At 46.4% G+C, this 16,125-nt stretch overlaps 1 protein-coding gene across 6 annotated transcripts in view; it reads right to left on the reverse strand.

Moving 5' to 3' along the window:
* The window catches only part of RPS6KA1 (ribosomal protein S6 kinase A1), an 81,615-nt gene that overhangs the window by 12,255 nt on the left and 53,235 nt on the right, over positions 1-16,125 (reverse strand). For 5 of the 6 annotated variants that reach the window (XM_035121092.2, XM_035121090.2, XM_035121094.2 and 2 more), the window contains 12 exons: positions 12,652-12,768; positions 10,490-10,571; positions 10,182-10,262; positions 9,646-9,725; positions 6,475-6,581; positions 5,557-5,594; positions 5,262-5,404; positions 3,926-3,996; positions 2,980-3,068; positions 1,991-2,055; positions 1,043-1,145; positions 75-202 (listed from right to left, as the gene is read on the reverse strand). In XM_035121092.2, the coding sequence (XP_034976983.2) occupies positions 75-202; positions 1,043-1,145; positions 1,991-2,055; positions 2,980-3,068; positions 3,926-3,996; positions 5,262-5,404; positions 5,557-5,594; positions 6,475-6,581; positions 9,646-9,725; positions 10,182-10,262; positions 10,490-10,571; positions 12,652-12,768 (1,104 nt within the window). The remainder of the gene's footprint in view (positions 1-74; positions 203-1,042; positions 1,146-1,990; positions 2,056-2,979; positions 3,069-3,925; positions 3,997-5,261; positions 5,405-5,556; positions 5,595-6,474; positions 6,582-9,645; positions 9,726-10,181; positions 10,263-10,489; positions 10,572-12,651; positions 12,769-16,125) is intronic. The other variant, XM_060275782.1, reaches the window with a different exon arrangement.

A 16,125-nucleotide genomic window follows, 5' to 3' on the forward strand; every position in this document is an offset into this window, starting at 1 on the left:
TACTTCAACATGCTGCAGGCCCACCCCACCAGCTCTCACAATGCTTGTCTGCGACCCTCCCCACCTCTTCTTACCTGTACCATAGAATGCACAGGCACTGGTGGGGATTTGGCCTTCTCATCCTCATTCAGCCCAGTGGCCACAAAGCTGAACCCTCGGAAGAGCTGATGGGCCCCTGCGCTAGGTGGAATCCCAGGGGAGTCTAGAAAAGGGGAGGGAGGGAGGAAAGAAGAAAACTAACTGTATTGAAACAGCAGCATGTTGGCAGGTGGCTGTTTTATGTCCCCTCTGTACAATCAAGGCGGCCCCAAGGTAAGGACCATCAAGCGAGAGCAATCCAGGGACAATAAGGTTTTCCTTGATTCCACCCATGATGTTGGAACAGAAACAAATGAGAAGGGCATTTCACATGGTTCCACTTTTGCTGGGCTGTATCATTTGGGGAGAGGCAGAGGAGAGAGCTAAATGACAGAATGCTCCCTTTTAAATAAGGTCTCTCTGTACATCCCAGGATACTAATTTTATTAGACTTTCATTAGCACACAAGGAAGATTTTCATACTGGAAAAGCAAATGGGGAACTTCTGATCCTGCAGATGGGCATGAAACATCAAGCAAAACCCATCCATCAGGCTTCCAAGGGAGAAAATATGCAAAGTTCACTGCAAACAACATCCCAAACTGAACTTGGGCATTAATGCATGATCTTAAAACCAAATTCAGGGCTTCTTTTGTGTCCTATTAACAAGCAGTTGTATCAAATGGTAATTTTGATGGATCTACACTGAGTAGAACTTAGTTAGGTATAACCCAATATGTCCAGACATCAGGGTTTAAAAGGCCGGGGATGGGGAATGTGTGGCCCTCCAGATGATGCTGGACTACAGCTCCCAACATCCCTAGCCAGCATGGCTAGTGGACGGAGAAGATGGGAGTTGTAGTTCAGCAACATCTGGAGGGCACTGTATTTCCCATTCCCAATTCAGGCTTAATGCAGCATCATGAGACACATCTCTTATTGTGCCAAAGTCCAAAATACAAACCTTTTGGTGTTCGTGAGGTAAACTCTTTGTCAAAATAAAAGGTATCATCTGGTTGGCCAACGGCAGGTTTGAAAGGTGGCTTGATTTCTCGGCGAAAGAGTTTCTGCAGAGTGAAAAGGTATACACAAGGGGCAGCTGAATCCATTTCACCAAACAAGTCATTCCAAAAACTGAGACACAGATGCACCAAGAAAGCCAAAAGGAGGAAGAGGAAAGCAAAATTCTGATTAGAGGCTTTGTTCTCCCCCAGGTGCTAACCTGAACCTTGAGCACGTCCCTTTGGAAAGGTGGGATCACATGACGAAATGCTCCTTCATGCAAAAACATTATCTTTATGTGAAGCAGGTGTGGGGAACCTTTCTGGCTTCATGGGCCAAATCATTATCCCATCCCACTGCCGGGTCAACTGTGACAGCCAGGAAGTCCTGCCCATTTGGCAATTACCTCACATCATGATGATAGCAAATGACTGATAAGCAGGTGGTCTCACCGACCTGTCAAAGTTGACCTGTGGGGATGGGTCTTTGCCAGTGTGTTCCCTGCAGGATATGTGCTCGCAAAGCAGCACCCAGCAGGATTGAACCCTGCCCATGGGCACGGTTTGGGGGAATGGCATCACGGGACAACGTGGACTGAAGTTGGCTGCCATTTTGTATACAGAGAACTGCATAGACCAGAGTCAGGATAGCAATTGGTTGGCTTTTTAAACTGAAAGGAGACCATCACCCGCAGCTGCTCTTCAGCCATTTGCATAATTTTGGGGAGCCACAGAAGTTGCTTTCCGGACCCAGAATTCTGGTTCCCTTCTCCGGAACAGCCAGCATGTCCAAACTAGCACCTATCACAGCAAATCAAAAGCCACAGTTGTACTGTTTACCAGTTACAGATGTGAATTTTAAAGAACTTGCATGGCCGAAGAGAAAAACAGAGGAAAAGACTGGTACTCACATTCCAGTCAATAGTGGAATAGAAAGGGTGGCGCTTTATTTCCTCAACACCATCTGAACCAGAACCTGAAACAGAAAGACACCATTTTGTTTATTATGCTGCAAACTGTCCTGTGACTTTCTGGCAAAGGGTTGTCCATAAATTTCTAAATAAAAAAGTAAACAGAGTATCTTGGTGGCTTGACTACATGGGCATTTGATCTGATTCAATAGGGGTCTCCTGACTGTATTGCTAACATTATCACAGCAGGAAGGGATAATCTGTGGCTGTCCAGATGTTGTTGAAGCCCAGCTCCCGCCAGAACAGCCAATGACAATGGAGTTGGTAGTCCAGCAATATCTATCTGGAGGGTCACAGGCACTGTAGCTCTCTGTTTTGAGCTAAAGCGTGAAATAGGAATGGGGGAAGGATCCACCCACCCTTTGATTTCCATCGTACTGCGGATGCCAGGGTAGCTAATGTGCTATTTTCCCACATATATCCCTGCCCGGCAACTGTGCTTCACGGATGGGGCACTGCTGGGAGTGCTGCATGCCCCAGAGGTGCACTTTGGACTAGAAACCAGGCTTTTAGTGTTGTGGTTGCAGCCCTCTGGAATCGTCCTAGCGTCTTGCTGTTTAGGCAGATACTGAATACATTTTTGTTTAAGAAGGCATTCCCTGGTGTGTGACCCACTCATTTTATGGAACTTTAACTGTACAACTGAAGAAACTGTTTCATTGTTTTTAGGGTCTGTATCATTACATTATTGTACACTGCTTTGATAGCTTCTTGCTGCCAAGCACCTTATAAATCTGCAAAACAAACAAACAACCTCCTCTGAACCCTAATAAAGTTTTAATTTCACAGGAGGATTTAAACTTTTTGTGTCAGTGAGTTCCAGCAGCATTGTGCCATGTTGCTGAAAAAAACTCAATGTGCATCTGACTACCAATCTGTGGCGGACTTTTTTGTGTCGGGGATGTGGCTGGATACAAAGCAAGTCTTACCTAACCTATTGGCTGGGTTCCTCTTGAAAAGGGCTCGCAGGAGACTCTGCGCTTCAGAGCTCAGAAACTGGGGCATGCCCAGCTTTGCTCTAAACAAAAGGCAAAGAATTGTGCAACCAACCATGAGTCACAGAGAGAAAGAGAAGGCAGCAAACAGACCGTAGCATCTCCATCTCCCCAACACGGCACCGCCCTCTGCTGTCTTTCCTCTCACAGCACAGAGCCAAAGGATACAGTGTGCTCTGTCATTTCTACATCACAAACCTGGGCTCTTGAAATGGCAGAGGGGACACAGAACCATGCTTCCAATGCAAGGGTGGGGAGCCTCCAGTCCGTGGATTGAATGCGGGCCCCCAAATCTCCATATTTGGCTCTCAAGTCTCTTCAGAAGCCACACACTCCATCATGGCCCTGCCCCAAATCCTCCTCGAGTCTTTTCCCCTTGCCTGGAACGTACCCTTCAACTGTGACATTGCCTCTTTTTTTCCCTGAATGGAGAGAGGTCTATAAAGGGCTGTAGAAACGGCAGACTTTTCATGGCTGGAATTCAGCCTGTTGTACGAAAGCTAAAAGTCATACCTGAGATTCTGCCTGCTTATGCCTCTGACCCTGTCTACCACTGGCATGCAGACCCTGGAAGGCTGGCCATGAAGGAATCCGGCCCTCAGGCTAGAGAAAGGTTCTCCATCCTTGTTCCAATGGCATGGCTTCCAAGCGCATACAGCAGAGATCGGCAACTGGCAGACCCTGGGTCCAAACTACCCACTGCACTCCAAGCGATGCTATTTGGCCCACCCCATGATCCACTCCAGGAAAGACCAAGGGTCAGCCTCTGTGGCACTATGAATCATTTGGTGGTATTGGGCAAAGGAAGGCCCTCCTTGTAAACAAGTTGCTGGCTGGGTCTATAGCACAAGGCAAACCCTCTACAGTTGTGTGGTCTTACTTGAGAATGAGAGTCATTGTCTCCTTCCGGTCCTTCCCCTGGAATGGCAGAGCCCCCGTGAGCATCTCAAACTGCAAAGGAGAGCAAGCAAAAGTAACACACTCATGAACCAGGGGGCCCTGGGGACAACTTTCAGTGTGCTTAACTGAAATAACTCTGCCAACTGAAATAATAATAATAATAATAATAATAATAATAATAATAATAATAATAATAATTTATTTGTACCCCGCTCATCCGGCTGGGTTTCTTCAGCCAGTCTGAAGATGAACAAAGAATGCATTTGATAAAGTGACCTCCTCTCCTCCATGACAGCTTAGACCAAATAAACCTGTTCCACAAGACCTGTGCTGTTTTCACCCATTTTTTAAAAAAACCTTAGCAAGGCCAGTTTTTACATGTAATTGCCACAAGATGGCGGCACTTCTTCAGCTAACAGCCACCCCCACTAGCAGCTTCCACAGCCAAACACAGAGTTTCAAAATGCTTTCCTACAGCCTCCATTCCTGAGCTGATGGAAGAGGTCTTGGGTGTGGTATTGAGGGTCCTTAGGACGATTGTCCTACTGGACAACAAGGTCGATGCTAAGGCTATCTTCTTGGGGGCACCCACAACGCCTTTTCATGGGCCCAATACTAGTGGATCTGAAGTTCTCATCAAGAAGGCTGGCAATCTGGATGTGGAACATTCCTCTCCTGACTATTTATTTATATAAGTGTTTATGAAGCTGCTTTAAAGGGCAAAGCTCTTTCAAGGTAGCTAATATAAAATATAAAATAATATTATCAAAAAACAACCCCCAAACAGTGGCAAAACTGCAGCATAAAATTAATACATAGGCCAGGGTCATTCTATACAGCAACCTTCCTCAACTGGGGGGGGGGGGGGCTCCAGATGTTTCAGACCAAAACTAGGTGCTGGCTGAGACCAATGGGGGCCGTAGTCCTAAACATCTGTAGGTTGCTGAAGGTTTCAATAAAGACTATCAGCAACACTTTCTTTCCACCACTGCATCCTTGCAATGCCTGCCATGAGAACTCTTTCCAAGTGGTATGTGGCCTTCTTCAACTTAGCAAGCAAGCAGATGACGAAAGAATCTTCAGAGGCCCGCTATGCCTTGTTCACTAAGAGTCGCCTTTCCTAGCTTGCGTCCCTTCCGATGTTGTTGGGACTACAACTCCCATCATCCCTGGCCATTGGCCGTACAGGCTGGGTCTCAATGGGAGTTGCAGTCCAAAACATCTCAAAGGCACCAGGTTGGGGAAGGCAGTGTTAGCTCCCATGACAGCTTCAGGGCGGAAGGAAGGAAGGAAGGAAGGAAGGAAGAAAACACTACCATTAAAATCCCGTACGACCACCAGTCAGCGCTCTGGGTGTGGCCTTGGCGATTCACCACTTCTGGTGCCATGTATTCCACTGTCCCACAGAAAGAGTAGGCTTTCTTCTCATGGTCAATGGCTTCCTTGCTCAGACCAAAGTCTGCAAAAGGGGCAAGAAGTTGGGGGCGGTAGGGAGGATTAGGGATAGAGAGGGCAAAAAGTAAAATAAATGAGCTGCTTGCTTGACAAGACAGAGAGAAGCAGTTTATCATTACATCCAGGAATCAATCAACTTTTTAGGGCAGGCTGTACCTGTGAGTTTGATATGGCCTTCATCATCCAGGAGAATACTGCGAGGAAAAGAAGGAAAGAACAAAAGGTGAAGAAACAAATAGAATCAGCAGAACACAAAACACTACATTAGATACAAGCCTATGTAACCATCCTGTCAGTGCAAGGATTTCTGCTTGTGCAATAGGACCCCCCCCACTCCTCCTGGGCTCTCCCCAAATCTGCTTTGGAGGGATTGGGGGGATCCAGAGCAGATATAGGGGGCATGCAGGGGGAAGGGGGGTAATACTTGCACTGACAGGATGGTTCTTTAGTGCAACACTGGATGCAAGCCTCATTGCAAAACAGTTTGCAAAACAGAATTCAACTGCATTCCATCTCCCACATGGCCCATTAGCTAGGTGCTGGCTGGTTAATGCTCTTAAGTTCTTCTACAGCTCAGCACCATTTTATGTTCACAAGTCAAGCTAGAAACAAGCTTGGCCCTCTCGCCCTGGAATTAGTCCCAGCTGCCTTCTTGGCTCTACAGAAGACAGAGCACTGGGGCAAGTTGTGATAGAGGGGAAGGCCAAAAAATCACGTAGTACATGACATTTCATCCTGTTGCCCCCCCCCTCAAAGTGCTCTTGGCAGAATGATGGTCTACTTAGGAACAGTTGGTGGCCCCTGAAGCCTGGTGTGGCAGGGTTCATCTCTGCCCAAACCTAGAATTTGGAGTCTCAATTGAAGAGGAAAAGCAGGATCCAGGTGTCTCCACACCAGCAGTTGCTAGGGTTTCTGAATAGCTCTCAGATTCCACCCATCACCCCCTGGAGCAGAGGTGGTGGTGGTGAGTCAGGTCTGAGTTACAGGGTTTCTGGTGAAGTGCCTGACCAGCTGAACATTCAGGGAAAGGGGAATCAGGGTCCGCCTGAGAGCCAGGAAGGGATAGGGGCATACTTCTCTGGTTTAAGGTCCCGGTAGACGATTCCCAAACGGTGCAAGTGGCCGAGGCCAAGCGCCAGCTCTGCAAGGTAGAATTTCACGTCTTCCTCTGTGAACATTACCTTGGAGGAACAGAGAAGTCAGCTGAGGTCAGGAAATGTAGAACTAACGCAGCAGCAAAGGTCTGAGTATGCCTCATGTGTCTGTTAAGACTGTTGGGCAAGCAAGTACTATTGATATTCCATGTCAAATTCTGTAACCTATAAAGCCTTATGAGGCTCATGACCCCAATACCTCAAGGGCCACCTCTCTCCACATGAAGCAACCTAGACTCTGCAGTCTTCATCTGAGGCCCTTTGCCTTGTGCCCCCTGAGGGAGAGGTGGAGGGGTGACATGAGAACGGGCCTTCTTAGTGGTGGCTCCCCATGTATGGAATGCTTTCCCCAGGGAGGCATGCCTGGCCCCATCACTATCTGCAGATGCCAGGTAAAAATATCCTCATTATCCCAGGCATCTGGACCTTAATTTTATGCTTTTCCTTTAGTGGGGTTGTGTTAGATCAGTTTCTTACATATATTACTTGTGTGTTTTAGGTTGTTTATCCTTGTTCTTAATGTTCAAAGCAGCTTTGAGTTTCATTTTTTCTGGAAAAAGTGACTAATAAATATCAATAATAATAACCTTTCCCTCTTAAATAAAGAAAAAGAATTGCAAGTTTCTAGACCTCACTACTCATGTAGAGAAATGGCTTAAAAATGCATAGATGTCGGTAAATCTCAAAAGAGGGCAGGCCAGGTTTCAAAGAAGTAATTGTGCTAAACTATCCCAATTTATTTTTTTGGAGGGATGAGGCTATTAAGCTCTTTGAAGCAGCATCTCTGAATCTGGACAGAAAGATATAATTTATTATTGCAGCAGAACCTGGGTTCCATTCCTGCACAGCTTTTTAAGCCCCAGGAGCCACTCACAGTGTGAATGTGCTGAGCACATACGGCTCTGTCAATGATTCTTCCCCATTCCTTTCCCACCGTATTAAAAATATACTTCCTTGCTTCAATTCTACAAGCACATTCTAGTAAATGCATAAATTTTAAAAGCACATTTAGAAGTTGCTGAGCAGCAGTGGGTGGGGAGGGGGGGGGGAAACAGATTTGGAATCTTTGTTTGAAGATCATCTAGCTGTTGTCCTCCTGGTGTCACATGCTTCCTTGTTCTCAGAGCAGTTTCCTGTTACCCCATCGGGGCCTCTTCTTCCCCACACTTCCTGCCAGCCTTTCCCCCTCCTACTCCAAGGTAACCAATAGCTTTGCTCAAGCAGCTATGGTGTAACAGGAAAGAATGTGTTACTGTTTTGCAATCCTTTTTTACTCTGCTTGACAAAGAAGAAAAAAGGGGGGGCTAGGCTTCTTGTCTTCTTCCAAAAGCCTGCTTCTTCAAATGCCAAAACTTACAGCATCCATCCTCTCCAAGAAACTGGCTTTTGGAATTCCAAGCCCTGCGCCCCACTTTTTTTTGCCAAGTTTAGTGCAGAGGAAATGGCAAATGGACCCACCGCCATATAAGCTCTGAAGACAGTTGGAAACCAGGGAACAAATTAAACCGAAACAATATTGTCTAATCCGTTGCTCTCTCCTTCCCCCTACTGCATTGCCTCCCAATGCTGACGTAGAGTCTCGCAATCTTCCTCCTACAGGTCTTAAAAACGTAACAATCTGCATATTTTGAGGCAGCCTAACTCGTCCGGAAACAGAATTGCTGTACCTTCTCCTTACTCTTCCCTCTATAGTCTCTCCACTTTGTGAGTTTGGAATCTAAATTGATCACTGCTGATCAGGAGCCGTGAAACCACTGCCTACCGGTATGAGCTGATGGGCAATGGCTTCAGGCCTGCTTTCTGCAGGGATCTGCTATGTGATCAAGTCTCCCACGTGGGTCATGCAGCCAGTCCGCTGCATCTCTGCCTGCCCACCCCCTACATTTAAAACACCTCTATGCCACTTTAAACTGTCATGGCTTCCTTCCTCCAAAGAATCTTGGAAACTGTCATTTGCTAAGGGTGCCGAGAATTGTTATGAGACCCCTCACAGCACCAATAAACTACAGTTCCCAGGATTCATAGGAGGAAGTAATGACTGTCAGAGTGGTATGACCCTCTAACATTATAGTCTGCAACATCCCCTGCAAGGCCTTGGGGAGATTTCACCAGCACTGCCCACATGTTTTCATGTGGCAGGACAGGCATGGCAAGTATTTGCTTACGGCAAAACTATTTTTAGAGATGGTAATAAAGTAGCAGACTATCTGAAAAGTTCAACTCAATGCAGTCTGCAAGCGATTCTGGATCTCTGATTTCACAGAGCTGCCTTGAGGCAGCAAAATGTATTTTCCATCTTTTGCCATCTTGAGGGTTAGAAACTTGCAGGTTGTTTTGCGTTCAAAGATGAAAGGCAAAATGAGGGTTGCTGCATGGGCTCAATTATATTTCTTCAGCATTTTACAGTGCCAAGAGAAGATCTGGCAGACTTACTGGGATCAGCATTAGCCCTACTGCATAGATGGGCAACATACATCAATGACAGCAGTGGAGACTCTCATAACCACTTGCACACTACCCTATTGAAAGCCCTATTCTGGCATTAATGTTCCTGTACATGGGAGCAGGAACAGGGCCGCATGCTGAGACACCCCACCGCTGCCATTGCCCCCGCCCTTGTTGTCCACAAGTACAGTGCGAACATCTGCAGAGGTTGGTATCTTTGCACATGTACAGATCTATGCGCGGTCTCCCCTCCTGAAGATGCCAGCATACTTCCCTGCAACAAGTGGCAGAATGTATGTGCTGTTCTAAAGAGGGCTTATGTTTGCTCATTACTTCATTACAGCCCATCTCCATTATATATGCATGCATTACTCCAAGGAGCTCAAAGTCGCTTTCATGGTTACCCCTATTTTAGTCTCACAACCACTCTATGAGGTAGGTTAGGCTGAGAGACAGTTACTGGCCACCCATTGCGCTTCATGGCTAGGATCTCGCCAGTCCCAGTCCAACACTCTAACCTAGAAGGTGAGCCACGCATCCCCACACCACTGCACAATACCTGCATTGCACAGTTTTTCAATACCCCAGCACCTAATCAGATACAGCCAAACTGCCCATGAGCCACATGGTGCATGCATGTACTCACCTCTTTGGAAAGGCGCATGAAGAGGTCTCCTCCTCTGAGGAAGTCAAGGATGAGGTAGAGCTTCCCTTCAGTTTGGAAAGCTGAGGTGTGGGATACAGAACAGACAATCAGCATCCCCAGAGCTTGCCAGTGGCTGGAGGAGAACCTGGCCAGCCAAGCCTGAGAGATGTCTCAAGTGTTTAAAGGAGCCTTAGGCATGCACAAGGGCAATCCCATGTTGACTGTGGGCTGATGGGAGTTGTAGTCCAAAACTTCTAGAGGGCACTAGATAGGGGAAGGCGGCTGTTCCTCTGGCCCTCCCCCAGAAACAAAGTGCCCCACATGAACCATTTAACCAGGTTTCAAACAGGGGGTTGAAGTGGGCTTCTGATCGCAAGTTAAGGGGAATTAGATAGAATCAGTGCCAACTAACAAATTGTTTAATAGGAGGGGATAACAGAGATTCGGTCCTGAAATTGGTAGAATTTCAAAGGGTGGGGAGGGAGGAGATGGAAAGAGACAGAGACGCCACAAGAAAGTTGAAGTTTCACACTCACCATAGTGGAGTTTCACGATGAATGGGTGGTTGACTTCTACTAAAATGTCTCTTTCCATTTTTGTTCTTACACGATCACGCACTGTCAACACAGAAAGCTCAATTCAGACATATCACAATGGGGGGGGGGGAAGCACCCAGCATCAACTCTGAAGACTGAGTTTCAACCCAAAACTAGTCTAGGTCCACATCAATCTGACGTGAGCACGAGGATAATTATTGCCAAGGATGATGTGCGCCTGAAATGTATCCCCTGCACCACAACTTCCTGGTTCATTCAGGTTCCTAGCACAAAGTGGGGCTCGTTACCTTTCAGGGTGGCTTTCTTTAGGACCTTCATGGCATAAAGGTGGCCACTGTCCGGTGGGGTGACTTTTCTTACGAGGAATACCTGCACAGAGAAAGGCCAGGACAGAGAGAGAGAGAGAGAGAGAGAGAGAGAGAGAGAGAGAGAGAGAGTCACACTCAGTAAAAATTCAGTGAAAAGAGCACCTTGAAGTTCAGAGGTAGGGAGAAGGCAACTTGTAACTGTTCCCTAGTGATTTTCAAGCCAATAAAGTAAGTTGACTGCAACTGCCAATTCCAACACTGGATGGGGCTGCTCTCATCTTAAAAACAAAAAACAAAACAAAACAAACAAACAAAAACAGAACCCAATAGGTCTGTCCTCTGCATTTTGCCACTCTGCACCCTTTCCGTAAAACCCCAAAATGTCTCTAGCTGTCTATGCATAGAGATAGGATAAGTTGAGTGTGACAAGCCTTTCCTCAGATTCGAAGGCCTTTACACAGGAGTGGAGAACTGGGCTGGGTCCTTACCTCCTCCGTTGCCTATGGGACACATTTGACAGGTGGGGCAGAGCTATGCGCAAGCCCTGACAATCAGCTGATCAACAGAGCCTGGGTGCTTTATGGAAGCTGCAGCCAGTGCAGAATGTGACAGTTTGCCACTGAATTTGGGTGTGGATGAGTAGCTTGAAGCAATGCCATCTCTGTGTTTGCTCCACACTTTTGGACTGTGTTCTCTGAATGCTGCAATAGAAGGTTAAGTACTCCTTTATAAGAACAAAATGGCCTCAGGCCTGACTGGGAACACAGCTGTCTGCCCTGAAAGGAAGCACTGCTTCTCTCTCTCTCTCTCTCTCTCTCTCTCTCTCTCTCTCTCTCTCTCTCTGTGTGTGTGTGTGTGCGCGCGTGTGTGTGTGTGTGTGTGTGTGTGTGTAGCAGCAGCTGAGTGGCAAGATGCTGTGTACATGACCAGAGGTATTATGGCTTTACTTTTTTTCTTTAAAAGTAGAGGTGTGTGGCTTTGTGCACATAGTTAAAAAGGAAGAGGGTGTGCATACAAGTCCCAGATCAATACTACTTGCAGGAAAATTCACACACCCCTCTGTTTTTTCAGAATCAAGAAATATTGAGTATTTCTGCCACCACTGGCAACCAACATTGAAATAAATGAAGCTACATGGCCAAGAGCTATAATTCTATACAACATCCATTCCCAACCTGGTGCTCTTTAGGTGTGTTGGGATACAACCCCCATCAGCTCCTGCTAACATGGCCAATGGCAAGTGATAATGGGAGCTGGAGTTCTACATCTGGAAGGCACTAGCTCAGAGAAGGTTACTAGATATATTACATGGGAGTAAGTCCACTGAACCGAATGTAGCTTACTTCTGGGAACAAACATACTGCTGAAGACTTTGTAGAGCAGCCTTCCCCAACCAGGTGCTCTCTTACAACAATAACCACCCTTGACAATTGATCACACTGTATGGGCCTGGTGGGAGTTGGAGTCCAACAGCATCTGGGGTGTACCAGCTTATAGAAGGCCATAATAAAGCATTAAATGATGGACTCACCACAACAGTCATTTTTGTGTTGGCAAATGTAACATGCAGGTCTAATCTGGGACCCTGTTACTCCTAGGCCGTTTCCGTGTGCTACTCTGGTTCACCAGGAGCGGCTTAGTCATGCTGACCACATGACTCAGAAGCTGTCTGCGGACAATCGTCGGCTCCCTCGGCCAGTAAAGTGAGATGAGCGCCGCAACCCCAGAGTCGTCCGCAACTGGATTTAATGGTCAGGGGTCCCTTTACTAAGTCATCTTTTGCAAAGGGATCAAATACTTATTTCACTCATTATAATGCAAATCAACCTCTGACTTTTGTCTTCTGGGTTTCTGTGGGTTTTCCTGTTGTTATTCTGCCTCTCACAGCTACAATAAACCTATCATTAAAATTATGGACTGGTCATTTCTTCATCAGAGGACAAACTGGCAAATTTAGCAGGGGATCAAATACTTTTTTTCCTCACTGTACTTCATCCAGACTATAAAAAAAAAAGAAGTTTGCACAATACTGTGGAGCACGTATCTTTTTCATGCACAGTGTTGGAGTTCTCTTGAGAGTACGAGACATCCATTTTACTCTTCATCAGCTCAGCTAACGGATGCCAAAAAGGTGAACTCACTTTGCCAAACGAACCCTGTCCCAGGACTTTAAGAAGCTCAAACTGAGATGGATCAGCCTTCTCAGACCCCTCTTTCACAAGATATGTGATGGTATATTCTTGGACAGAGCCGTCATTCTAAAATTAAAGAGGAAGAAGAAAAAAGAAAAAGAGGTTAGCTGGTCCCACAGACCAGAAGACCCCTTGCTTTAAAAAGAACAATAAGACAATTAGAGATGATACAATGCTTTTGAGCATGCAGAAAACAGCCTAATTCTCTCACCAATGTCAGAATCTCTTTATGTTTTGCTGCCACTGAATACCACAATAGTCAAGGGTCAGAATCCTTGCCCCTGTGACCAGTCTGTCTGTTAACTGCTTGCTTGGTTCCAAGCAACAGTACCGTCAAGGCAGGACTTTGGGCCAAGAAACCTGGCGGATTTAGTAGAATGCACAGCAGGGCTGGTTGAAGTTAAATCAAGTAATACACATTAACCATCTTTAAAAGCACCTGCTCCCCCTTCTCAGTAAAACCATTAAGTTCAGAGTCTAAAATTACTTAACTGCTCCACTGATTCCAAGCACAGAAATATGCTTGAGCCCATCATGCAAGCTCAAGCCAACGAGATGATGGTGGCTGTGCACAAAACCCATCTTTGTGCATTTGTACTGAATTGCCAGCACTGAGCAAGCAATGCAAGTGTATGAAGTGCTATAAACTCTTACAGTGTTTGTATAGAGCTTTTCCTATTATAATCAAGGGACATGCCAAGGCCACATTATATTTATAATATGTAGAAGACATTCAGGTGGACAAGGTGCTGGCAGCTGCAACATGCATTCCTTTGGTGAACAGCAACACAATGGAGAGTGGCGGTCTTTGAAAGGAGCTCTCATTTAGCTGCCTCCAGGTGCAGTTGGACTCCAACTCCCATCAGCCCCTGTCAGCGTGGCCAATTGTCAGGGCTGATGGGAGCTGGAGTACAACAACATCTGGAGGGCTGCAATGCTTAGCATTTATCTCACTTCCTGCAGTTGAGGAGACCAGCTAGCTGCACATCCTTTACGCAAATGCAGGTAGCTGCAAAGTGAGATTCGACAGCACATGAGTCTGAGTCACTCACAGCCCTGAGAAATCCAGCGTTTCATAAGCAATGTCAGGACACTGTGGGATCTGTCAACTCATACATTACATGGACATTGCCCCACCCCAAGCATGACCACAGTTTACAGTGAACAGGAGCAAAGGGCCTTAGCTCCAGGATCTGGGCACAAGTGCAGGAGGGGCAATGTTTAGACAGCTTTACTGCAGGGGCAAAGTAAAGCTGTCCAAACATTTGGCATCAGTTAAGCAGATTACTAAGGATGGTGTGGGTGGAGAGAGAAGGGTCAGCAGCAGTTGCATGCACAGATATCTTGTGAGATACCTAGGGATGGCTCCAGGTTGGAGGGAACCTTGCCAGGGCACTGGACCCTAGCAGCTGCCAAAAGACAGCAGCTTTGGAGAAACTGCTGGGAGAAATCAGATTGAAGGGAAGGGGAAGAGGCATTATCCGAGTCCAAGGATGCAATCCAGCTAGGCAAAAACACTCAAGGAGGATGCACAACATGGCCTGTCAGGGGTATGGCTATGTAGGGGTTGTGGCTTGGGGAGAGACAAGAGGCCCAGACAGAGGCTTAAAAGGCCATATTGGGTCCCTGGGACTTGAAGTTCCCCTGTCTCTGATCTAAAGAAGCCACCAGATTCTGGCTTTTGCCTCAGTGCCATGCTTCTGTCTGCAGGACAGCTTTCAAGTCAGCAGCTTGGTGGCTTGCAAACATTTGCTGTTTCCCCACAATTAACATATGCACACACACTCTCTCTCCTTCCCCTCCCACAGTATTAAGCACTGCAGTACATTTTGCCATCTACTCCCGTCGCTTTTTGGCGGGTGGCAACGAGTGCGAATGTTTGCGCCACCAGAATTACCCACCACCCTACAGCAAACATGCTTGTTTGTTGCAAAACAGAGTCAGTGTGGCTGGCACATGGAGGAAGCAGATCCCCAACCCCAAAGCCATCTGCTTAGCTACATGAGAGCAGTTCTGGAAAAAACAACAACCAAGGAGTCTGCCTGCCTCTTGGCAGCCTTGCCCTCCCCCCACAACTTTCCTCTTCACTTCAGGGGGAGACTGAAGAAATGCCAACGCTTGAAACTGGCACGGTCTTGAGACAGAAATATCAAACCAGAGACAGACTTTGTATCAGAATCAAGAAGACTGAGCAAGCAAACTCAGAAGTCACAATTACAGAGGGCTTGTAACCAAGGCATGGTAACTGATTTGCCTTGCCTATGTCTCAGTGGTAGAGCACATGCACTGCATTTAAAAGAACCCAGGTTAAATCTTCAGCTTCTCAAGGCACAGCTGGGAAACACTCCCATCTGAAACTCTGAGGAGAATCTGGCAGTGTAGTCTATACCAGGGATCCCCAAACTAAGGCCCGGGGGCCGGATGTGGCCCAATCACCTTCTCAATCCGACCCGCAGACGGTCCGGGAATCAGCGTGTTTTTACATAATGCGGCCCAATCACCTTCTCAATCCAGCCCGCAGACAGTCCGGGAATCAGCGTGTTTTTACATAAGTAGAATGTGTCCTTTTATTTAAAATGCATCTCTGGGTTATTTGTGGGACCTGCCTGGTGTTTTTACATGAGTAGAACGTGTCCTTTTATTTAAAATGTATCTCTGGGTTATTTGTGGGGCATAGGAATTCGTTCATATTTTTTTCCAAAATATAGTCCGGCCCCATAGAGGGCTATGTTTCTATTTAATGCAGTTTCTTTATGCAGAATTATGAGGACTAGAATCTTAACTTTATTTTAAGGGGAAGGGCCATAAGCTCATAGGAAGAGAGCACATGTTCCACATGCAGATGGTCTTAGGCTCAATCCCTGGCTACTCCAGGTAGAGCTGGGAATGTCCCCTGTCCTGAAACCCTGAAAAGCCACTACCAGTCAGTGTGGGCAATATTGAGCTAGATGGAACATAGATCTGAATCACTTTAAGCAGCTTCCTATGTCTCGCTTACAAAAAGGAAAAATTGTGGGTGGTACTCAGTATAAAAAAGGTAAAGGTACTCAGTATAGTCCTACCCTGAATAGACTCCCACACCCCCAGCCAGCATAGCTGCAGATGATGGGAATCGTAGTCCAGGGACATTAGGAGGGCCATAAGCTCTCCACCTCGTTCATTATTTATATTTGTGTAGCTCAGTGTAGATGGGGAGACATTTGACTCAGTTTGTATTCAAAGGCAAATCTATCAAATCTGCACTTTCCAAAACAATACGAGAACTGAAACGCAGCTAAACTCCGAAGTCCACATTTTTCCAAATTTTGCAATGCAGCTCTCCAAACATCCAAAGTCTTTTTAAAAATGCTGTATATCTAGGGAAATTGCTTGCAAAAATGTGTACATTAGTCAAAACTTCATATAGTATGTGTTTGTTAGGAG

The sequence above is a fragment of the Zootoca vivipara genome, chromosome 6, assembly GCF_963506605.1.
Source record: "Zootoca vivipara chromosome 6, rZooViv1.1, whole genome shotgun sequence".
NCBI lineage: Eukaryota > Metazoa > Chordata > Lepidosauria > Squamata > Lacertidae > Zootoca > Zootoca vivipara.